The sequence below is a fragment of the Acipenser ruthenus genome, chromosome 3 (assembly GCF_902713425.1).
Source record: "Acipenser ruthenus chromosome 3, fAciRut3.2 maternal haplotype, whole genome shotgun sequence".
NCBI lineage: Eukaryota > Metazoa > Chordata > Actinopteri > Acipenseriformes > Acipenseridae > Acipenser > Acipenser ruthenus.
Genome location: NC_081191.1, coordinates 26823317 through 26849615, shown reverse-complemented (window position 1 = coordinate 26849615; position 26299 = coordinate 26823317). Strand labels below are relative to the sequence as shown.

The window sequence follows — 26299 nt, the reverse complement described above, 5'->3', positions numbered from 1 at the left end:
CCTAAGCTGTCTGAGGCAAAGGTCAAAGCCGGTGTCTTCGTCGGACCACAGATAAAGAAGATCCTGGAGTGCAATGGATTCTCCAAGAAGCTCACTAGTAAGGAGAAAGCGGCTTTGAACAGCTTTGTCGCAGTGGTTCGGGGCTTCCTGGGCAATCACAAGGCCGAAAACTACGTGGAGCTGGTTGAGACTCTGGTGAAGAACTACGGCACAATGGGCTGTAGGATGTCCCTCAAAGTCCATATCCTTGATGCTCATCTTGATAAATTCAAGGAGAACATGGGAGCGTACTCGGAGGAGCAAGGCGAGCGCTTCCACCAGGATATACTGGACTTTGAACGCCGCTACCAAGGGCAGTATAACGAGAACATGATGGGAGACTACATTTGGGGGCTGATATGTGAAAGTGATTTACAGTATAATCGTAAATCTCGAAAAACTACTCACTTCTAAATCTTTTGTAGTCATTTTTGTATTACTTTCGTATAAATACATGTTAATATGGATTCATATGTTGTTTTTTTCTGACTATGTGAACGAAAAGACACGAATTCGCCCGTTTTCTCACAAAAGCAAAGTTTGCAGGGAATAATAGCCATTTTCTATACTTTTGAGGCATAAGCAATTAGGAAATAACACTTACTACCCAGGAACAAAAATTGTGTTACATAATGTTATATCCCATCATCAGGTAATGGTTACATTTCGTACTTAAAAGGTAACACTTAATTACAAATGGCCAATCCAACTAAAAATAGCCAAAGGTTTAAACATGGGGACTAAATATTAAAGGGTATTCCTCTATAAAAAAAAAATCCTTTAGTTTAGAATAGACTGATATATAGCTAATTAACATAAACAGACATTATTTTTTAATTTTTCAAATTTTTAACATTTATTTTTCAATAATATGTTTTGTATATAGTTCTGTAGGTAATAAGCCTGTGACCTTGGATGTTTGCTTTTTAAAACAGATTCTGTTTGGCAGAAGTTTGTCAAGGAGCTAATAATGGATATAAAGTCCATTAACAATAACATTACTGAGCTGTTTTATTGCAAATACTGCAGTCAGATTTACCCCCCAATCTGTGTCTTCTACCATGACTATGTCAAATAAATTTAAATAAACCAAATTAATTTGAAAAATGTGTGTGTTCTATAAAGTAATTTATGTCAGGAGTACAGTGGAGTTAAGACACCTATTTAGATTCGACATAAGTAACACCGCTAAGATAAGATGAATCAACAAGAAGCTGATTTGTCATGCTAGAAACAGACATTATCTCTCCTTTATTTGTAGCAATGCTGGTAATGCTGCACTGTACTTAAACCAAGCTGAAATGGGAATTTAAGGGTAACTATTATGTCAAACAACTGCATTCCATCATGGTAGTGAAAAGGTTAATGATCTCTTAAACTTTAGAAGTCCATGCTGCTTAAGTTGCTATTAATATTTCTTTCTACATAGGAAGTTATCAATTGTAAATGCTGTTTTTTCACTAGACCACCCAGGTATTCAGAATAATTACTTCAATAACTTGAGCTATCCAATGACAGAAGAAACATCAACATGCAGAGGCATTCAGTAACATCTTTAATCACATCTCAAATATTAAGGTTTGTATTTCATCTGGTTAGCTGTATGTCGTTTCTTTTTGTAATTTTATATCTATGTTCACATATTCCATGAATAACTAACTCAGTTTCCATCGAATAAACTCCACACCTGCAGTCTACTTACTAAATATAATGTGTTGATCTAGAGCTTTTGTTTTAAATTGAACCAAACACATCACACTTTACTACTACCTGTCTTTCAATTACCATTATAAAGATCATCAATAACCTCAAAATCAATCATTCAAAATGTGTAAGAACAACTTAGAAGAAACTAACAAAGTCAAGTTAGCAAATGTTTCAGCTATTGCCTAACTTAAAAATGAATAAACTGCAAATTAGGTTATACAAAGTCGGGTTTCTTAATTTGGGTTTTTAAAATACATTTCCAGATGTTGAGCATTCCCTTTTTAGACAATAAGGTTTGATAAAGTGGGTTAAGAGGCACAAAGCATAGTCAACTGATTGTCCCTCACAAAGGGGGTGGTTACTGAACTGCAACCACCCTTCCTTGCCTTATTGCTATTATAAGATACAGTATTTACAATTGCATTTAACATTTTTTTAATTAGGTATCAATTGTCAAATACTGTATGTGTACTAGTTCCCAAGAGTAAGCATATTCCTTTAAAAAAATATGTTAGACAATCTTTAACTTTAACAATATTTAACTACTGTAACAATAAAACAATAAAATTGCCAAATAACTGATTTTCCTCAGACTCAAATACACTAATCTGGTACTTTTAAGAAGGCAGTGACAGCAAAGTGAAGTTAATCTCCCCCTAGACAGAGGCAAGTACAGCAATGGCATAAAAACTAGGAATTCACACAGCACAAAATACCACCCACAAATTCTGTTGAACCGTTTGCCAAAGTCTGTCACAATTGGTACCATTTTCACAGTTTGATTTAATCTGACTTTTTCAATTAGGATACACTTAATTTGGGACAGCCTTGAAAACAAGATACAAAATTCAAATGGTATACCACAGATTTAAGTTTTGAATCAAACATATAAATTAGCTGGTCCCAGAATAGGCCAAAAAATAAAACAAACAAAAAAAATCCACGAAATACATTCAGCAATGTAAGACAAGAAGAAAAGTGATCATTAAAAAAGAAAAACAATACAATAATTAAATGTTGTCTTTACCAATTAAACTAATATGTTTCTTTACATTTAATGATGTATTTATAATCTCCCTAGTATGTGACCCCTAAATAACTTTATTTTGTAGGTTTCTTGCAATACATTACAACATATACAACATATTTTAGAAACTTTTTGAACACTGGAAAAGAAAGTTTTAAAAGAAAACCTTTTCTTTTACATTTTAGACTGACTTTTTGTTTAGATTTTTGATTGATTTTAAGAGCCATTTCACACTTAATGAATTGTAAGAAATTCAGAGAGACACAGACGTGTGGGAAAAGGTGGCGAGATTGACAGATAAAAAATAAAAGGTCTGTATTAATCTCCAAATAAAGAAAAGCATGGCACAGTATTCCCCAATAATTATACTCTAAAGTACCAATTACAACGCATCAGAAACTACAGCAAGTTGACACTCTACAAAAGCAAATAATTTCCAGTTGGAGGGGCAGCAAATGTTAATATGAGGCGTTCAAGACTACAAGAATCTCTGTAAAAGGAAGTAGCTAATAAGGTTTAATGATGCATGTCAGGAAGCCACAGTATGTAGGGAAACACAGCTGGCTTCATTTTGTAAACTATTTGATATACACATCTTTCCAGTTCACAATTATCAGCTTTGCTTGTGCCACTGGGGACAGATTAGCCTTCAAATCAGGATATTCCTCTCATTCTCAAAATTACAAGCACAATACATTAATATAATACAGGGCTGTAGGCTTGTGCCTTAACTGAGGCTTATCATGTTAAAAAGAGGAAACCAGGAGGTTTCTTGGTTCAGCGAACTCTTCTTAAGAGGAGTTTGAACTATGACAATAATCTAAATTACAAAAAGAGGTAGGGCATCACTCATGTGTGTAAAGTAAATACACATAAATGTATCTATTTGTATATAGAAGCAATCTTACTAAATATTTAGTATAATAAAGCACATCAAATGTTCAAGATCATTTGCGTGCACAGCTAACATTTTGCCAGCCACAATAACATATACAAGTCTATCGGTTGGTCCATTTTATTTATTCAAGGTGTTTACTTGGAAAACCCCACAGCAACAGATGTATAATTTCTAGGGATGTACTGATGCACGAACAAAAAATGGTTATTATTAAATCCCAGAACTGGTTTATGGTTGAACTTAAGATACATCTGTTGCTCCTCCAGTACGTGAGAGACACATCAGGTGCGTGCAGTGGGTGTGCAAGATGTTCCACTCTGAGACCTTTTGGCTTGGACACATGTGGAAAGTACTACAGCAACAGATCTGCCTTAGGGTCAGACATGTACTGTACATCAAACAGCCTGGTGCTGAGGGCTTCATCACTGTAATTGGCAAAGCACTGGTCGGAAGGGGATGACAATTTTGAATAAAAAAACAAATGTTACATTTTGTAATTATGCAGTAGTGTCATACACATTTTGAGCCGCCTTATTCAACTATTTATGAAACACTACATTACCTGGTTTTGCTTTTGATTCCAATCCATAGAAAACTACTATGCAAGTGATCCAATTTCTAATCTGTGTGACTGCAATGCCCTTCCATTACTCACAGATACTGCATCTTTTCTTTTTTAAAGCCAGGAATGTCTAAACAAGCACATGCATATCTTGCTTTAGTAATACCAATGTATTTATCACTGAGCGCAACATGCAGGTGACAGTAATTAGCAGCAGATGACAGAAGCACTCTGAATTTGTACCAGATGGTTGCTAAGGGTCACTGCAAACTACCAAACCCACTACAAGGAAACTGTTGTATTATACAACAACTATCTAGTTCACAAGCACTAAAACAAATGAGGTACTTGACCACAGGAAGAACATAGCATGGTCAGGACATTAAACATCTCTACTTGAGACAGACCACTGATTACAGTTTTTAATTAATTTGCAGCAAATGAAAAAGTCATAAAGAGGAAGAAAACAACCAATATATAACATTTTAAAGCAAAAATAGTTCTAGCTTGTTATTAAGTGGGTAAAACAAATCGTCAATTTCCTTTGCTGCGTCCTTTGCGTTTTATACATCCTCCGATGGTATATGCCAAAATCTCACAAATATTATATTAGGAGCAATTGTATAATATTTTAACAATAAATGCATCCATGCCTCTAGTTTTAGAGACTGCTGCACTGTGTAAATTCAGTATTTAATACGCATTAACACCCAATGATTAAAGTGGCAGGAAACATTATATGCAAGTTAAGTCACCAGCAGTTTCTGGAGGCTAGTTTTCCCGTTATATTACTTACTGGTGTGACTGTATAATGTAAACAGATAGTAATACCTGTAGTTTGTCATCCCTCAACTTGCCTACAAACACTGACATGTAGCAATAGACAAGCTTATATTCCCTATCCCTATACAATATTATATATTAATATACAATAAAGGTACAGTAGTGTTTGCTGTCACTGTATATCAGTTGTAATACGAGACTACAGGACAAATTGTAAGCATGCCATTTTACAGTAACTATGTAACTAAATGCAATTTCATAATACTTTAATACACAAATTAAGTTTTATTTATATTTAAAATGACAAATATGAAAGCAACACAGCTGTCATGCGCTACAGTATACACTAAAAAACAAATTACATTCTAAAGGGATTTTGTTCGTTTGGTTAGCTAAGTAGTCCAGTAAATATTTACAGGAAGTGTACTGTAAACTCAAAATAAAAATAGGTCTAAAATCTGATTCATATCTTTTATTAAGAATAAAATGTTTCAGATATTCCAGCAACTGTCTTGCGTGCCATCAATTTATGTGGAAATAATTAAAACAGTGCTTGAGAAATGACAGCTTGAAAAGGACTATAATGTAAAACTGTACTGCCAGAAAGACCTCTTAAATGTACCTTTATTTGAACATATCACACAACATCTTCCTGTCATTGTTAAAATTGCCCTCCAGACAGCTAAACACTTATCTTGCTGTTACCCTTACAGGCTTATTTTCATTGAATCTATAGTTTACAGCAATGTCTCGACAATAGAATGGAATTATTTTGCATCTCATGTTAGGCATTAAACACCAATGATAAGCAGGAGGCAGTCATGATTTGTCTGAATAACATTTCTCACTGTGGCCCCCTATCTCAATGCTTGTTGTGTAGTGTTTTATGATTATACTTATGAACAGAATACAAACTCAGTATTTTAAACACATGGTTTTATTTTCCAAAGATTTAGGAATATATGTGTAAATGGGATTAGTAGAGAGTACAGAAGTGAAATGAAATACAGCAGAGTATATGAAAAGCGAATGCCTTAAAAACAATAATGCTTTACATTCACACCTGTCTCTTGATGACATTTCCGCAAAGTGCTCAATTCTTAAAGAACCGCTATGAATGCACCTTGTATGTATGTATATATATATATATATATATATATATATATATATATATATATATATATATATATATATATATATATATATATACACACACACACACAGTCACCTCCAAAATTATTGGCACCCTTGATGAAGATGAGCAAAAAAAATAAATAATACCAGTACTGAGCTATATTGTAATTTTCCAACAAGTGGAATATATTTGACTTTATTAATGATTCAATGGAATCTGGTGTGCGTGGCCAGAGCTCTATTTTCGTCTCATCTGACCATAGCACCAGGCTCCAATCAAAGTGCCAATGCCATTTAGCAAACTCCAGGCGCTTAAGTTTGTTGGTTGCTTTCAGTAAAGGCTTTTTTCTGGCAACCCTTTCAAATGGCCTATTGGCATGGAGGTGGCGTCTAATTGTAGATTTGGAGACCCCAAGATGCAACCAAGTTCTGTAATTCTCCAACTGTGGCCCTTGGATTTCCCTTTGCCTCCCGAACCATCTGCCTCACTGTGTGTGGGGGCAAGATACACTTGCGTCCTCTACCAGGCAAGTTTAGCACTGTTCCAGTGGTTTTGAACTTATTGCCCAAATAGTGGTAAGTGGTGTATTTATTTTTTAGCTATTGTTTTGTATCCATTGCCTGATTTATGAAGGTCAACAACCATTTCTCTCTTTTCATTTGTGAGTTCTTTGCCTCTCCCCATAGTGATGGATGACAAATGGATTTCATATGCGTGTTACCTCATTTTTATACCCCAGTGAAACAGAACGCCATGGAAGGCCACAATACAGTTCCTACGACTCAAATGAACTTAAAGAAGTAGAATGTTAATGCAGATTTAATTTTGTTTGATTTTATTTATAAGAATCTTTAGGGGTGCCAATAATTCTGACACCTTTTTGTGAACATTTTTTATCACTTGTTAATAAAAACATTTTCTGTGAGCAATTGTATTAGAATAAAATAATTTAGTTGTCCCATATATTTGAGCATTAAATATAGCTTATTACCTGTGTTGTTTATTTTATACAGCCTTTTTTGCTCATCTTTATCAAGGGTGCCAATCATTTTGGAGGTGACTGTATACTGTCTATATATATATATATATATATATATATATATATATATATATATATATATATATATTGTGAGGGATTGGTTAAAGGAAACGGGAAAAAAGGTGAATGACAACGTAAACCAACTGGTTGGTAAACAAAGAAAATTAATAAAAAGTGTTTGGGATCAAAAATGAATGGGTTAAAAAAAATACACTTTGTAAATAATAACTGTGTGTTAAATAAGGGAAAGTACAAATGGAAAAAAGTATGGTTTAAAACAAATATTTATTATTGGTCAGAGACAATACCTGGGGGACACTAGGACCAGGTGGAAGCTACTGGAGTCAAGGCTGGCTCCAGTTCAAATTAATTGTCCAATTTAATGACCTGTCAATTGTTTAATAATATAATTGGTTACCATTTAAAATGTCTGTTTGGTGAATGCTTGAACGAGGGTGATGGTAGGAGCTGAGTTGGAGAGTGGGAGAGTAAAAACAAGGAAAAAGAATATTCGTATTGTGAGAACTGGTTAACGACATTTTGGCAGGAGTGGCCGTCCTGCCAAAATCTCTCCGAGCAAGGCGTAAAATCATCCAGGAAGTCACAAAGAACCCTAGAACAACATCCAGGGATCTGCAGGCCTCATACCAACGGTCAAGCATGGTGGTTTGGGGATGCTTTGCTGCATCAGGACCTGGACGCCTTGCCATCATTGACGGAACCATGAATTCTGCTCTGTATCAGAGAATTCTACAGGAGAATGTCAGGCCTTCCGTCCGTGAGCTGAAGCTGAAGCCGAAGCGCAGCTGGGTCATGCAGCAAGACAATGACCCGAAACACACAAGCAAGTCTACATCAGAATGGTTGAAGAACAAGAAATTTAAAGTTTTGGAATGGCCTAGTCAAAATCCAGACCTAAACCCCATTGAGATGTTGTGACAGGACCTGAAACGAGCAATTCATGCTCGAAAACCCACAAATGTCACTGAGTTGAAGCAGTTCTGCATGGAGGAGTGGGCCAAAATTCCTCCATGGCGCTGTGAGAGACTAATCAATAACTACAGGCAGCGTTTGGTTGCAGTTATTGCTGCTAAAGGTGGCGTAACTAGTTACTTTTTCACACAGGGGCATCGGGTGTTGCATGTTTAATAAATAAATGAAATATGTATAAATTTTTTGTTTTATTTGTTCACCCAGGGCCCCTTTTATCTAATATTCGGTTTTGGTTGAAGATCTGATAACATTCAGTGTCAAAAATATGCAAAAATGCAGAAAATCAGACAGGTGGCAAATACTTTTTCACGGCATTATATATATATATATATATATATATATATATATATATATATATATATATATATATATATATATATATATATAGTTCAGCAAAAATCAATGCTTAAAATGTTATCATTTAAACAATATAAACATTTTCTTTCTGGGTTTACTGTCATTAGGTCAATGGGGTGTAAACACTTCACACTGTGCACTTACATTTAATGTGTTTCAAAACACCAGGGTTCCAGTGGGATTAACTTTTCTGCACAAAATGTCACACTTACAAATCTATGCAGGTTAATTTCCCTCATGGTTAATTAACATCTTTAAATGACCTTTAGCACTGACAGGCCCAACTTTATCTTGAAAGTCAAGGTTAAAAAGCTATCGAAATAGATTGATTACTAATAAAAAAAAGAACCTGGAAGGTGCTACTCAAAATTTAGATGCTGAATTGTTTTTTAGGGGATGAGGTTCTTTACTGAACTATTTGACTTATTGACTAAATGCACCTGAAAGGGTCACTCCAACAGTTCAACACAATTCTAATTTTACACAGTGGGAAAAATCTGGATAATCAAATATTCAAATAGCATTTCATTTTTTTAGATGTAGCTAGATGAAACTAATCAGTGTTCTACAAAGGTGATGAACAGAATTCATAATTCTTGCTTGGTTGCAGACTATGGCTACAAAGGGGAAATACATAAAAATCTAACCTGCAGTACAAACGATAGATCATTTTGTTTTTGGTGTTTCATTATTTATGTACCCCCCACCCCACCCCCAAAAAAAGTGCATTAATAAAGGCTGACATTTATATATACAAAAATATAACACAAGAACAAATACATTCTAAAATATTTTATCAAAGTCAAGAAACAGCGAGTTTTTCAACCTAATTATATGTTAAGACAATATCAGAATCAAATTCCCTAGTCTAAATCAAATGTGATAACTCTTCACATTGGATCCAGGACTGCAGTCATCCTAAACCCACATGAAAACCTAAATCTTGCTGAATGCGACCCTTAGATTTTTTTTCTGGTTCTGGAAGAAAGAAGATTAGAAAGTGGTGTATCGTTTCTGTCTAATTTATTTAAATAGTTATCAGGCTTTGAGTGCAGTTTTGATTCCGTACCAGATGTCCGAATCAGGATTGTTTTACCAACATTTTACTTATTGCCTTTTGCAAGCAGCAGAAATTATAAGTTTATTTACGTTAGTGTTTCAGGCTATGGAGCACAATTTTTAATTGTTAGCAGCTGTAATATCAAAGTGTGCTCATTAAGGAAGCAATAGCATTGTGTACACATTCATAATCCTGAAGAACATATTGTGGCAGCTCCATGTGCTATGGAATTGCTATATTGTTAGGTTGGCCTCATTTTTATTCTTTGTTTATGAAAGGCTAAACTGCTGTGCATGATTAGCGCTCATAAAAATCTGATTTTAAAATGCAGTCTCAACAGCAGAAGGGGGAATTTATTGCCCTTGGGCTACGAGATGTGCTCCCATCAGAAGATCTGCTAATGTCTCTATCTAATATTTAGACAGATTCCCTATTTGAATGCCCATTAGCTTTGCTTTGCATGTCTGGTGTTACCTCAAGTACATATTTTTGTGGAGAAGCTTATAAAGCAAATAGACCAGTCACAACAGCTCTAAGAAATTTAGTGACTTGTTTTGTTTGCTTTGATGAGGGGCACAAAACAAAGGAACTTGATATAAAAGAAAAAAGTCACAGGAGACCAATCATATATTTTCAGTTCTAATGTTGGTACACTCGGTCCAGGTAAAACTCATGTTCCTATTGGTGTTGCAAATGTAGTATGATTGTTATAAAGCACGAATGGCAAATCAACCAATTACCACTCAGGATTTGCCAGAATTCCAGTACATCTTATCTTGTGTATAAATGTAATTCCGTGTACAAACACAAGGCCCAACACTTTTTTTTATACATATATCTACTATTAGTTCAATAGTACAGTCTATGTTTTTTATGATTTATAATACATTAATACATGGGGCGCAGTGTGTCTCTCTCAATAACAGAAATCATTTTGCACAGTTTGAGCAGGCAGAACTCCCAATATGCACGAGATGACATCTCTTACAATACTAAGAGAATCACTACATGCAACATATGAACTCATGTTACTATTATGATTTTTATAACCTCACAGTCAGGTAACACAGTCATTATCCTTCAGTAGATTCCATCCAAGCTAACAGGGCATTAGACATTAGCTTTCACTATGACAGCAGCTTAGTTTCAAGCTGCCCAATATGACTCAGTAGAAGAAAAAACAAACAAAAATATGTTGGTTATTATTAGCTGTGATCCTGCGCATTAGCTTTAATTACATGTTAGATTGCTGCCTTTCATGAAGTGCTCTTTGCCTTTGGAGAGGGACATGTATGTCGCCACAGTCAATATTATCTAATAGGATATGAATGTCTTTTTTTTTTTTTTTTTTTTTACTATTCTTATCATATAGTCTTCAAAAGATAAAGTACTGTCACATTATGACAGATCGGAACAGCTAAGAACAAACACAATCACATTTTGTGACACTTTTCTTCAATACAGATGGACACAATTCTAAAGCAGGCATGGAAAATACTCTCACAGGGCCGGCCTAAGGCAAGGCGAGCGAGGCGGTCGCCTAGGGCCCCCACCTTTCAGAGGGCCCAGCGCTCAAGCGGACTTCTGTGAGATTTAATGCGTTCCTTACATGCGTGCAAAACGCTCAGGGGTGTAAATTTGGGGTACCTCATATAGCGCCAGCAACATTAAATTCTGGCGCCAGTAGACATGTTTAATTGTTTTTTTTTTAATTGTTGTTTTATTCCTTAGCAACCATAGACGATAGTTTTTCATTGGGTCTGGACTACTCATGACCCACTCACACTTATCCACATACACAGGAGGAGGTTTGTGTCGTGTGGGAACGTGGTAGCAAACCAGTAAAATGATGATAATTAAACTACCCTCTTTTTAAGTACATGTTTGTTTATAAATTATTTTTCTTCTCAGAAAAAATAAATATATATATTACAGGCTGCTATGAGTCTTGCCATGGATGAGAGAGATGTGGCAAAATATGACAAATATGGGTGTGATTAGATATGGGGTACAATTTGTTAAAAATATTAACTGTAACACAAAACATTAAAAACAAACTGAAGGGGGGTGGGGGTTGATAATTTAGCACCAGTAGTTTAGCACCAATTTTCTAAATGATCCTATGAAAATGCTGCAGTACATGCATGAACACCGATGATCGGACTGATCATTCCAGTGATGGTTGCTTCTGGTGAGCAGCTTTTCCAGGCTGAAATTGATCAAGACATATTTGCTCAACGATGACTCAAAAAAGATTGTCAAATTTGTCCATACTGTCAAATGAGAGCGAAGTTACCAAGAACTTAGAATACTCAGATTTGATAAAGGACTTTGCTGCCGGTAAAGCTAGGAAAATATCTTTGTAATTTATGTTCTTACGTAATTTATAACGTAAAATAAAAAAATGATTTGATAATGCCCAGGGGTTAATTTGTAAAAATTTTGGTAAAAGGTGACATTTGTTATTTACATGATGCACCTATATACAGTAATCCATTGCGTATCCACCTGTCACATATCTGCCCTAACTGTTTATCCGCCATGATCAATCTCTTCAGCAACGTTTGTTATTAAACAGAGAAGATTAGTTCAGAGATTGTAGATTCTACTAAAGTTTTCGTACACTGTGTTGTATGTACTCCGTGCGCTATCATTGCTGGTAGTGTCACGTGAGCTGTTCAGTGTTGATATGTAAATAAATCCTGTTTGCATGTGGGGCGTATCAACTTCAACCTCCGTCTCACCGTCCTGCCTGTCACTTAGCAGTGAATAAACACACCCACACGGCAGACAGCTACTCTGTCACAAGCATTAATACCCTGTATCTTTCTAAACAAGGGATATAGGGGAGCTCCCTAATAAAAGCTGAATCTCAAAACAATAATTATGTGAATATAGTAGTTGTTACAGCTGTGTATAATGTTATTTAAAATAGGATTCATTTATCCAGCTTTTTACATATCCGCCCTTACTCTGGTCTCACTGCAGTTGGACACGCGATGGACTACTGTACTAAGATACGGTTGCTACTGTAGCATTAATTTGATGTTCTAGACTGCGCACTTAATCATCACCGCCTAGGGCCCCGCACAGCCTAAGGCTGGCCCTGCTCTCTCATCTTTATTTCATATACTGTATGTAACTTATTTATCCTGTTGGATTTTAGCTTTTCGTGGCCTGTGGTGTTTGAAGTGCAGGTTGACACACGCTGATGTTACACGCAACATCTGTGAATGAAAGAATTAGTCAAGCAGTTCAAGCAATGATTCTTTGTGATACATCTCCCTCCTGACCTGTGAGGTTACATTATAAAGGGAACAGAATGCCCTGGACTGGATGGCCTGACAATTCAATTCCCAAGGTTAGGTGGAAGTTGGCCATCTAGAAAGGGGGCACAGCTGCGGTACATTAAGTCATCGCAACCGGGTATTGGAGGAGAAACGATCGCACTTGCTGACCAAGGGGGCGTGACTGAAGGTACAAAAATGGGACGTGGCTAGGTGATCTGTTCCTTTGTTTATGGTTAAGAGAACACTAAAGGATGAGCGAAATATTACCGTGAGTGTTTAGTGTTTGTTTGTTTTGTTGAGTCTAACTGTACTGTTTGTTAGCTAACACGATCCGGAGATGTCGCTTAAGGCCAGCACAAACCCGTACAACACTGCACTATTGTTCATGGATTCACTGAATATTCACCACTTGCACGTTAGCACTCACTGTGGACTTGTGATTGTGTGTGTGTCTTGTGTGTGCTTAATAACTGTGTTTATTATTTCGGGACTGTAACCCGTAGTTAAACAGTGCAATACACATTGCTGGGTATTGCCTGGGATTATTACTTGCGGTCACAAAAGACCTGGAATTACAAAACCTCCACTCCAAATAAAACATTGTTGGACATTGAAATCACTTGTTTGTCATTACTTGTGCACCACATCACCTCTACACCTGCAAACCACTTTGCCACAACATGTTACACAAAATTTACAGTACTTCCACCAGAACATATAGCAATGTAGATGCTTTTTTATATACATTGCAACAAACTATGTACACTGAAAGTAAGTCAAATCAAATAAATAAATACCAGTAAATCCTTTTGTATTAACTTACGAGTATGACTTTTAGATCCAAACTAAAAAGCAAGTGCAAGGCTGCACTTCACATAATTGCATTACGGGTGTTTGCTTTCATTGTATTAAAAAAGCTGCTATACAAACTCAAATAAAATGCCATTATGACTCATATATAGATGCGCAGCCCCTTTTCTCTGTGTCAGAGAAATTTAAAAACATCTTTTTATTAGGAACATAAATCAATATGCCCAAGGGCTTACAATACAGTACCTACTGCAGGCAATTTGTATTATCACTTCTTTCACAGTGATCTTACTGCCTGAATAACGTATTACAATGAGTGGCAGGAAAATGACAACCTGTCACAATTGATTTCTGTACTTCTGTACTTCATCCTCTGTTTGTCCCCTGAAATAATGTCATGCATTCTAAGTAAACAAGCAGCACTTAGACTAGATTACTGCAAACATATTTTATTTCACAAAATTATTAAAAATAAAATTGCAAAATGTTCCTGTAGACTTGTACTACTTGTTGCTCAAACTACTGACCTTAATTTGTTATGAGGGCACACATTGGTAATAGTACCAAACAATCATCTGGATACTCAGACTTATGATTGGTTCCAGACATTGATTAGCACCAATACCGCCAACTATACATAAGGTAACATTAAATAATCCAAGACTGGTGCTAATCAGGGTCTGTAGAACCATCTCTACAACACAAAGCTTTACCCTATTCAAATCACAAACATTTCATCCATTAAGTTCGTTTTTTATGCATGAAACTGTTCTAGATTGGTCTTCAATAAATCAACAACAACAGTCTTATAATATCAAACTTTAATTGATCCATTAAACAAACTTAGGGAAGAAAATAACACACAAAAAACCTTGCGTTATAAGACATGAGTTATGGCTTTGTGAAGAGGGCCCCTACCTTTAAAACTAAGCTAAGGTGTTTGCTTACCCTTAAAACGCTGTGTTTTCTAAGATAACTGTCCCTCCACTGTCCAGAGCTAAAAGAGTAACTGGATGCTGAAAAGGATGTTTGCAGTACAGTGCACAACTAATATATGTAAAGCTTTGTAAACGCTCTATTTTGTGGTGTACCCTGGAGTACAAAAAAACACATTCCATTACTCAGAAAGCCTGTAAATCTACCAAAACCAAATTAATGTGCCCAATTAGCATTCTGGTGCACAGGGACCTGAATGAAGAAAACAAAACTAAGTTACAAATCTTTTGTAGATGTTTATTTACACTCTCCAAGGCTAGCTGGAAGATGCTTCAGCCTGTTGCGACATAGATCCAATGCAGTTTTAAAGTGGTCAACTTAATACTTCATACTGTTTGTATTAATTTCTGCTTAATAGTTTGTGTGCTGACAATCAGTGCGTTTACATGAACATAGGAATTCTGATATTTTTCAGAATATATCATTTTCCAAAAAGTAATTCCGATATCAAAAGTCATGTAAACAGTGTCAGATAGTGTGGTCAGTTGGATGATGTATTACAGGAAGCAGATAGGAGAAGTAATTGAAATGCAGATGTAATATTTATTTTCAGACCAAAAAAATAAACAAAACAAACAGTTCAAACAAATAAATAAAATCAAAAACTTAGAATTAAATCCAACTATTTATAATATCAAACAGTGGGCACACAGGACTGTAACTTTCAGACCTCTCTGAGCACACAGCTACTCTTCCAGTCTGTCACTATCCCCCCTTTGAATGAGCCACCCTCACTATACCTTTGCCCACACTAGCCCCTCCCTTGGACTAGTCCAATACACTTTAGCCATAAGCAAAAGTACATTCAGTTCCCCTTATATTAAAGCCTTACACAGATATGCCAACTCACGAAAGGAGAAAATTGTAGCATGTGCCAAGCGTGGCTAGGTGGCATTTTTCTTTTAAGGCCAGTGGCTGCTAGCCCCTAGAAATTAAAAGGTTCTTAGGCTCTGGCAAGCCAATGACCTCATTTTTGCTGTTCAATCTATACTTTTGGCAATTCTAAACACACAGCATTAAGAAATTAGAAAAAAACTAAAAAGCAATAAAAATACTTTAACACTGATTTATTTTATTTTTTATTTGCAATTCTATTTATTCTGGATTTAAATAATTGTAATGAAGAGTGTTTTAGGATCTCATAAGTCCCATCAAACCTGGACTGAAATATTCAACCTCAAAACTTTATAAAAATAACTATCAAAATAACAACACGTCAAGAAAGATTTAACATAATGTTTTTTTTATTTAAATGTGTACTACTCTGCAACAATCAAAACAAACTGCTGTGAAGTATCCAATAATTAATTAATTATTTAAAGCGAGTTAAACTTCAAAACCCATTTGCAAAAACATACAATAAAGGGAAGTGTCAGATTTTGCGTTGTTTCTTCATACCTATGTGCATGGCAGTATTCTGTCTGGCAGTATTCACAGTAGACATGCGATTCAGACACTCCACTTCTTTTAATGCATGACCATTCTGTGATAAATTCCTCTCAATATTTCTGACCAGCCAACCTCAATCTTTTAGATGGAGGAGAGTGACATTTTTTGTTTTATTTATGATTCCTATTTTAATAACTGATAAGCAATCAAATGAACGTGCGATTGATAATGATAGCAAGGCGACATTTGCGCAGCAGTTTCTGAAAGACCCCTAAACTGGTTACTAAGCAACCCAGCTCAGAGCTTTTAGTATGTCAGTTAAAATGTCACAATAAACGATCGGTGAAATACAGTATTAAAAACAATTCATTCATTAAAAAAATTTAACAGGAAAACACACACATGGTATTCAAATATTATTTCATAAATGTTCAGGGAGTATCAACCATTTATTTATTTCATACAAATCGTTGTATTATACCCCTTTGACATAGCGCCATAGCTGCTATGGCCAAATTGTAGCCGTTGGCATCTCTGTTTACGTTATCGCACGCGCCCTCCAAGGTGGCGATGCCCAGGCCTACACAAACCCAAAGATCGCCAATACCACCTTCAAAACTAAAACAGTATTAAAAAATATTATCCAGCGATTTTAACCTTTTCTTTTAGCTAAATATTATTCTGAGCCTAAAATTTATAAACTCGCTTGTAACAGATTGTGTTATTGCCAAGCATATGTGAACCTATTTTTGGCAATCCACAAAAACACAGCGAAACTTCAAAACTCATGCATACATATTTCTTTTTACAGGTTTTAATCAAACTGGACCCACCGCTAGGAACACCCCCTTCTCCGGTAAGTTTTTCTAATTATATTTTCTAATTACATGTTTAAACTTATACAATTGCAATGTTACAGTGCTCCGACAGCGTTATTAGCAACGATTTAAAAATAAAGTAACTTTTTATCAGTGGTAGGGTACTCGTGATGGAGTGGGTTTCATTACGTGGCACATTCTTCATCACACACATTTTTCCCGAAAACTTATTGGAAAATTCTGAAAGTGAGCTTTTGGGAAAACACCACTTAAATATTCCAATAGTATTCCGAAAACTAACAATTTATGTCATGTAAACACACTTTTCAGAAAACTTATTCTGATAGTGTACTGCCCATGTGCAAACTTTGACATTCCCACGCATGTCACTATTTCAATGTATCTCCACAGAGCAAAATGTTGTGGACTTGCTATATACATACCAGTACATATTTATTAAACCCTTGCTAGACTGACACTTGCATCCCAATTGGCTAATGCTGGGTCACATGACCAACAATACAGTTGTACTTTTTGTAAATATTAAAGCCCAACAACTTCATTTTTCTTATCGGAAAAATATTACAAAAAAATATATAAAAAGCAGCAATGCATGAGGAGAAAGGAAAGTATGATAATTTGTAATCAGTTTTGCTTGGCATGTTATAGAATGGGATGCTTTTCTTTTTTGTGTTGTATTTATTTTTCAAAAACAAAAATCAATAAAAGAATTATAAATGACTATCAGATTTCAGCCTCCATTTGTCTAGTTACAGATAATCTTATATTATTAATTTAAATAAAGTATTAATACATGATCAAAAGAAAACTCCATTACCACAACTATAGCTGTTCACACAGAAATTGCCTATACCAATGGAGCAGCAAATTAATTCTAGCTAGGTAAATGCATTGAGAATTTACAGTACCATATGTAAGGTACAGTAGTTTATATGAAGAAAAGGATGAGCTATTGCAAGGAGTGGACGGTTTGCACACACTGGGGAATTAGAACAAGAGAGATCTATAGGATAATAATCTGTTGAACACAGCAAAATACCTGATAATTCATGTCTCAGTTTTAATGCAGACTGAAACGAGCCCTGTCTGTTCCCATCCTACTTACTACTGTGTATGCAAAAATGCTCTATGTTTTCCAAAATATTTAATCCATGTATACAGTTGAATTTATCGGAATTGTAATTCGATTACCTATTCCAAGTCACGTAAACACAGAAAAGTGTCATTTTCAGAAAACCAATTTTCTGATTCAGTTTCCCGAATAAATTTGTTTTCTGAAAACTTGATCTCATGTAATTGTGCTGAATAAGCTGAATCTACCAGGCTACTGCATCAAAATAATAATAAACAACCCCACCTCCAAGCTTTCTTCAAACTTCACTAGCATGAAGAATTTAAAACAAAGCATGTTTGATACCTGAAATATGAAGAGTGCTAAATGGCTATCCTACTTAAACCACTAGATTAATGTGTTGCTTTTGCAGAATGACCTTTGGCCCTTTAGAAACTGGGCTGCAAATGTGACCCATGTCCTAATGACTGAATGTCATTCCATTCTAATTGTTCTGAACAGCAGAAAGTGTGAATGCCACCCTATGTGCAACAGCATGCTTCACAAATCAAAAGCAATACACGTGCACACTGCATGTAGATCATCACTTTGTTAAAAGCACTTACCTTATTCTTTGGGTTTGATGTATTAAGGACACTCCTTGTCTCTTTTCCAGTGTAAATGACCACTCCAATTACAGTCCCTGTCAAATTGAAACATTGGAGAAATTATAAAACTGGGACTATAACACCTTACTTCCAATACCAATTTTCATATTCAAATAATATGAAGAAAACCTTAGTTAATAATACTGTATCTTCTATCATATCAGAAATTCTGTACCTGATCCCGATAACACTGTCCCTGATGAATCTTTCTTCGATATGAGCTTTAATATAAACAGGTGTGGAATATATCTGTATAAATTATTATTACTTAAACTTCAATTGAAGTGTCACAGATAATAAGCTAAATGTAAATGTAAGTTGTTGTTGTTGCTTACCAGTTCTCTATGTACAATTTGCCTTGCTGAAGCTTTTCTATTATTTGTTACACTGTATGCAGATTTTGTAAGTTCTCACTTAACAGAGTTGGTAACAGAGTTGGTTTCAACACACTTCTTTTTCACAGTGCAGAAGAATGGACAAATTTACAGCACCAATTCCTGTTTTTTTTTTTTAACTACCTAAATGATCATTTTTCCTTTTATGGTTGCTTGGGTCTCATTCAATAGATAATTACTTATAGACCAACAGACTGGGATGACTGGTAGCCCCTTCTCATTTCAGTAACACAGCTCAGCAAGGTACAATAGTTACGTAAGGACGAGTTAAGTTTGAAAATAAACTCTGTTTGGCACTGAAATATAGGTGAATGGCTTTTACATGATGCTGGTTATTTGAGCATCTACAGTAGCTGTTACCTGCAGGAGTGTGTACAATATTGTAGGAATTCAAGCTGCTTAAGAAATACACACGGTCATAACTAAAACCTTTAAATCAATGTTACCTCAGAAACTTTAGGACAGCACTACTGCACTAGAAAGTGGATTTTAAAGCCACTATAACTGTTATCAACCATTTGTGTTTAAGTCTCACAAAAACTTTCTTCACTGCAACCTTTGTTCTTACCCAGACACTAGACAGCTTTAGATTCTCAGCTCTTTAAGGTTTCTCTCCAGTCCTCTTAGAATACAAAATCTGATCAATATTCCCATCTTAATTTACTAATTAATTATCATCGCCTTGTTCTAAAGATGAATGTGCTATTAATATTAAATGAACATGATGGGAAAGCAAGACCACTTATAAACTTAAACACATCCTAAACACATCCACAGTCATCAGGAATGGAGAAAAAAATCAGGAGCAATGAATCATGTCTGGCAAGCTGTCGTGGAGGCGACGAAAAAAATAAATTAGTGAGTAACATTTTATCAGTGCTAAATTACAGTAGCTATGGATTGGCATTGCAATGAACATTGTTAATAGCAGGGGTGTCAAACCGAACATGATCCATAACCTTCAGTTGCCCTTTTGCTATCATATACCTGAGGAAGTATCAAACAAAAGGATGTACAAAAATACAGAACTGTTTCTTTGTCTCATATCATTATTTCGCACACAGTTCAAATACTGATGCACATCCTGTATTAAAATCACTGTTCAAAGGACACTATATACAATCTATATTTAATTGCTTACCGGTTTAAAATCCCACTTTGTGCATTATCCATCATTATCTGTTATTGTTTCTGCTAACATCCATTTTAAATTTTGCTTGCTGACTATTCCAGCAAAAAATATACTTTTTCAACCACTTCAGAAAGCTTGATTTTTGATGTGAGGCGGTTTTAGAAATTACCAGTATCAGTAAATTCTACTCCCCTCTGTGGCAATTGTGAGGTGGTAAATGGAAAAATCTAAACAAAATCACAGTTTCAAAGGGGGCAGAAAGTACAGCTGCACATCCCTTTCAAACCACCTCACTATAAAATTCAGCTTTTAGAATATTTTTACTGGAATAGTTAGTAACTCTGGTAAATAATGATTTGACCAGAAACAACTGAGGATAATAGTGAACACAAAGGATATGAAATTAAACAGGTAAGGATTTAAATATTATGAAAATGTAAATTACATAAATTATCCCTTTTATTTATGAAAGAGTCCTGCAGGGGTACATGCAGGAAAATTCACATAACATTTTAAATCTGGGGTCCTAAAGGGGAATTTTATAATACATGTGTTAGTAACGAGAAAAACATGCCTGCACTAATTAAAAACATGTTGGTGTACTTAATTTACAAACATGTATTGAGAGAACAATGAGCACAGTAAAAGAGAGATAAATTGTACAAAATTAAAGGGGACATTTGATCCCACCAAAATGAAAGTATCTGGCATTTAGTGGTACCTGTTTGTGGCTTAGGTAATTTTGGCTAGATTGGCACATGAAACCTTGGTTAGCAACCCTTTCAGCCAAGCTTTTATATTGTTTTCATCATCACCGTATTCGACAAAAATTCTATATTAAAAGAATGTTTTATTTTAGACCTATACAATTCCTATTTCGTAAAAGAAGAACTGATTCAAAACATTAAGGTTCATCATTCTTCATATGAGCAGCTCTGTGTTTAGAAAGGGACAGCAACATCAGAAAAATGTGTGTATGTGATACGAACTTGCTGACATCCCAGAGGCTGCAGCTAATAGCAAACAAAATCCTTCTGTAGTGCTGCTACTTGTGGAGGTCAACCTGCAGGTCAAGGTCAGGCCAGGGGAGAGTGTGTGGGGAACACCTCAGAACCCTTCAGCTCCAATTGCCAGTGCCCTGACAATTACAGAGGAGACAGACCACAAATCGATAGCATGGAAGATCACTAACATCACACTGATGTACTGTAAGTGTATGAGGGATTCAATACACGGTGGAAAAATAAATGACATAAATCCAAATCCAAAGTGTCCCATTAGTACTTTTATTAGTTAATGCCACTTCCAAAGGGTTTATTAATATGGTACTCTCTCATTGTTTAGGAATAATAATAAAAACACAAATCTAAATGGATAACAGTATTTTTGCAGGCGCCGGGATTGGTTTCACAAAAAAAAAATAATAATGATGTAAGTACATGTGACAAACACATGAGAAATGAGCCTGCAGATGGAACACTAAAATTCTCTATACAATATGTATACAACTTTCCATTGCAATATGCTCAAAGTAATCTTCCAGCAAATGGTTAATTAGCTATGCTAAATTGCAGACCAAAGTCCAGATATATTGACAATCTTCAATTTAAAATAGGCACACATTCTCACAGCATATATTATTCATGTAAGCAGTGACATACAGATACTATAGAATGGCTAGACAGGAAGTCAGAGACAGACTGACACAGATTGCTGTCCAAAGACAGACAGAGATCAAAGTAAATAAGAGGAAGACATAATATTTACACAAACGGGAGATGATAAAAAAAAAAGGTAGAACTGATTGATTGAATTTGAATTTTCAGCAAAGAACACTACCATGAAATATACTGCTAGAGTAAAACAATGCCATCTCCTCTCACCTGATGCCACAATGGTACTGGCCCATAGTGTATTCTCGATGCTGAGACTTTCATGAATAGGAGGGTCACTATCTTCCTGCAATTAAAAATTAAATGTAATAAATAAAAAGAAATACAAATACTGCATTTACTTATCTGTAGCAAGCAATTTTGTGTGTGTTTTCATTTGCAACATGATTTTTTTTCATTATTGTAATTTAGATACATGTACACAAATACAAATGTAGTCAATGGTACAGTTTATCATTAAATGCATGCACAGCATATTTAAAAGCAATATATTTAGACATGTATTACATAAAATAAAATAACACTCTTTGCGAAACCGCTTCTAACAGATGGCACTGACTTTAATACGCTCCAACTAAATTACAAGCAATATCAGTCTTATACAGTCTTAAGCTACCACAAGGGTAAAAAGCACTGAAGCATTAATTAGGGTGCATTTGTTAAGGAAATAAATAAAAGCACTTCTAACAGTAGATGATTTTCAAAAATCTTTTCTAGAAGTAATGAAAAATAAACTGTTGTTCGTGGTGCTTTATTAAATTGAAGTTAAAAGATTTCCCTTGCGTCAAACCACAGAGCAGTACATTTTACGATTATCAATACTTTTACAGAAGTAATCAGGCACATGTATTACTCACTACTGTAGCAGTTAATTCTAACTGACAGACATCTGAACCCACAGAGTAACTGCACCCTGATTGACTGGCATGATAAACTTTCTAAAGTTTGGTGATGTACTTTTTTGCAATTACTAATTATTAGAATCAGAAGTAAAGAGCAGTCAAGAAAAATAAAATTAACTCTTGGACATGTTTGTAGGAGCTCTGCTGTAATCAATAGACTTTTACTATAAATTCCCATTGAAATGAAAGGGATATTGAAGGAATGCCTGATTTGCATTTCTCTAGCGTAATTAAAAATAAATGTCAATAGGTTCAAAAACCGAAATTGATTCTTGTTGATGCAAATACCTGATTTACAATGGAAATATTCATTTAAGTGGACGGTCATCATAGATTATAGTCACACAAAGAAAACAAATCATCCATCGTTTTCAATTTATATACAAGCACAACATAATTATTTGCCGGTTCAGGTTGAACCTTGGTGTACTAAACCAGGATTTTACAGTAAAAAGAGCTCTCCTTGTTTTCTGTGGTTAGTAATAAGGCAGTTAGTTACAGATGATACCTAAACAGAAAATTCTGAGCTTTGCAAGAAAAAATAATTCCAAACATGGCCCACACACAGAGAAAATGCTGCATATGAGCAAGATCCAAATATATAATATTAACACTCCAAGCAGACATGGTTTGCATGTGTTTTACTAAATATTTGGTAATGTTATTGGGTATTTTTTGTTATTGCACTTTTTTTCTACAGCATTTTTGTTTACCTCACTGTTTTGTCCTTTTTAACACTGACAGACTAGACTACAATAAGATTTTGGATATTGTAGGTGTAGGGTAAATGATACTTTCTCCGAAGTCGCCATTGTCTGAATGAGTAAAAAAAACATGGCCATCAAAATCATCATCTCTTAACGAGCTTCATTATCTACATCCCTTTAATTTCCTTTGATGGATGAGAGCATGTGAGACCACACGTGAATTTAATGTTTAAAGTGCTTCTTTATTTATAAAACTGCAATGCGCCAAGTAGATTAAACTAAGGCCTTTCTTTAAAGCTCTGGACAATTTCCAAAAATCTGCAATGATAAAACTTCTACCTTAAACAAAATAATTATTTATTTTGCAGTTACATTCTTGGTTATTTATACCCTTAGTGGTAAAATCTAAATGACCTCACTTGAGATTTCACTGATTCTTCATCTATTTGATGACTTTTTGTTTTACAATTTATGATAGAAAAAGAAAATCCTTTACATTAAATTACGGATGCCTGTTTTCAAGTGGCCAATGTCCAAAGGGGAAACAGCCTCAAATTACGCGGCTAACATGATAAATATGTTGTATGCTAACAGCTTGCTTGTTAAAGTGAAATGTGTACTGCAGTCACAGCTTTGTGAAAGCTTTGAAACAGATATGATGCAGCTGGCAGTCTGGCAGTGTGGCAGGGTGGAATTAAAAGGCGCATTAGCGCATTCAAAGTTGCAGCTTCTGTCTCTGGGTCTACTTCCTGATATTCACCAGCCTGGGCTGTGATGTCATCCTGTCACAGTTGGTGGCAAAAACGGGACGGTGCCCTAGAGACTCAGAGCAGAACTGCAGGTTGGAAAAGAAAAATGAGAGGCAAGATGCCAGGGATGTGCAGTGGCAGGAGGAGAGGAGGCTGCAGTACACCAACCTCGAAGTGAAGATGAGGAGGATGTTCAGGCTAGCGTTGCCACTGCCGGAGTGCCACACACAGCCGCTGTCTCCAGAACAAAGACAGGGACTTTTGGGACTTTAAGGTGGGAGGTGGCCGTTAAGGCCATGTGTGCCGCACACATAGAGGGAGGTATGTGGCAGTGTGACATCTTCTCTGCCTTTCTGGTTACTACAACCTGACCAGTGATGTCTTCCTGTCACACCCCATAATATTATTTCCAGTGAAGAAAATGTTAAAATTAAAACCTGGTGCCCTTCTTCTTCTTCTTAAATAGAAATGTAACCTGAATAAGGTATCAAAGCTGCTCGCAGAGGACACAAAGGCACTGTGTTCACATATCTCAGCATCATTTTTCCTTCAAGTCTGCTTCAATCATGGACACAGCGACCTTGAAGGTTAATGGTTACATTTCTATTTCAGGGTTTATGATAATAACCTAACATTCCCTTTCAAGTACGAAATATAACCATTACCGTATGGGTGAGTGTACCGAAGCCGTTGCAATGGCAATATTGCAGAACTAATGGAATGCTACAAGGCTAAGCCAAGAGGCTGCCTCATGCATTACCATACAGAACTCCAGTAACAAGTAGCTAGAGTTAAAAAATTGAGGGAGAAACTCACCTCAATGCCTGTGTTGTAAGGGTCGACTGAGAAGCTGCCATTAACACTAGTTCCAAAACCAGGGTTTTTAGGTACCACGTCATTAAGTCTGTAGAACCTAGTAAAGGTATGGGGAGTAGCCCATACCGCTGCATTGTGTTTGACAGATGTGCCCCAGGCAGATGTCCTGCCCATAGTGAGAGGAGGTTCTCGTGTGCCTAGAGCAAAAGCTTGTGAGCCACACGATGAAGACTGGGCGACCTGAGGCCGCCCTAGTGGTGAATGTAAGCTACCACTGTTGTGTTGTCTCCCTCGAACCTCCTGCAAAAATTCTGCAAGGCCAGGTAACTACCTGCAGATCTAAAACATTGCACACCCTGGCCATTCCACACAGCACCCCAGTCCAGGCTGCACGCATCCGTGGTGACGACCTCCTTTCTGGAGGCACTACCCAGCGCTACGCCTAGGCATAGACGGACTGGCTGTTTCCACCAAGACAGTGCCTTAAGAGAGTGGTGGGGCATTGTCAATAGGCGGTCGCGGTTCAACGTGGGCTGAAAAACCCTGCTGTTGAACCAGGCCTGCAGAGGGTGCACACGCAGGAGACCCAACAGTGAGTAGCCAGTCTGAACGGTAGTAATCACCCAGATGTCTGTGGTGCACTGACGCCAATAGTACAGATGGCTCCCTGAGAAGGGGCCCTGGGCCTAGTCAGGGTGTACAACAGCTGTGCTTTAATAAAATAAAATAACTGGGACGATGCCGGGTCGGTATGTTACCGGTTTTGTGGCTTTAGCACCGGGTCGATACTGGTTCAGTACCGGGACGTAGTCACCGCAGGTGGCAATGTACAGGGATGCCCACCTGTAAAAGCCACTGGCAAAACTACTCAGTCAGTACCAACAAAAAACAGTAATTAAACAATTGCATAAATAATATAAAAACGTCTTGTATGGTGCTAAAAGCAAAAACAAGTAACAACCTAACCGGTACTGGTGCGGTGACTTTAGCACCGGGTAGGTACAAGAACAGCACCGTAACAGTACCAGAGCGGTACCCTCTGTCCCAGTTCCAGGGTTCTCCCCAGGCCTTTTCAGCCAGACAGGCCCCCAGCAAAGTGGCTGTTGCTGCCCGGCTGAAAAAACCCAATCTGCCCGTCTTGCAGATGCTACTGTGCCTTTAACAGTAATGTTGATTGCGCTTCTAGCAGACGAGATCAGTTGCACGTTGGTGAGTGAAAAAAAAAATCTCGGAACCACGACAGCTGTGTTACGTCTTGACACAACATTTAACCAATCAGAGA

General features: G+C 36.3%; 1 protein-coding gene across 4 annotated transcripts in view; it reads right to left on the bottom strand.

Moving 5' to 3' along the window:
• atp9b (ATPase phospholipid transporting 9B) overlaps nt 1–26299 on the bottom strand; it is a 162680-nt gene that overhangs the window by 49568 nt on the left and 86813 nt on the right. For all 4 annotated transcript variants that reach the window (XM_059012751.1, XM_059012752.1, XM_033992394.3 and 1 more), the window contains 2 exons: nt 22054–22129; nt 18602–18678 (listed from right to left, as the gene is read on the bottom strand). In XM_059012751.1, coding sequence (XP_058868734.1) covers nt 18602–18678; nt 22054–22129 — 153 coding nt within the window. The remainder of the gene's footprint in view (nt 1–18601; nt 18679–22053; nt 22130–26299) is intronic.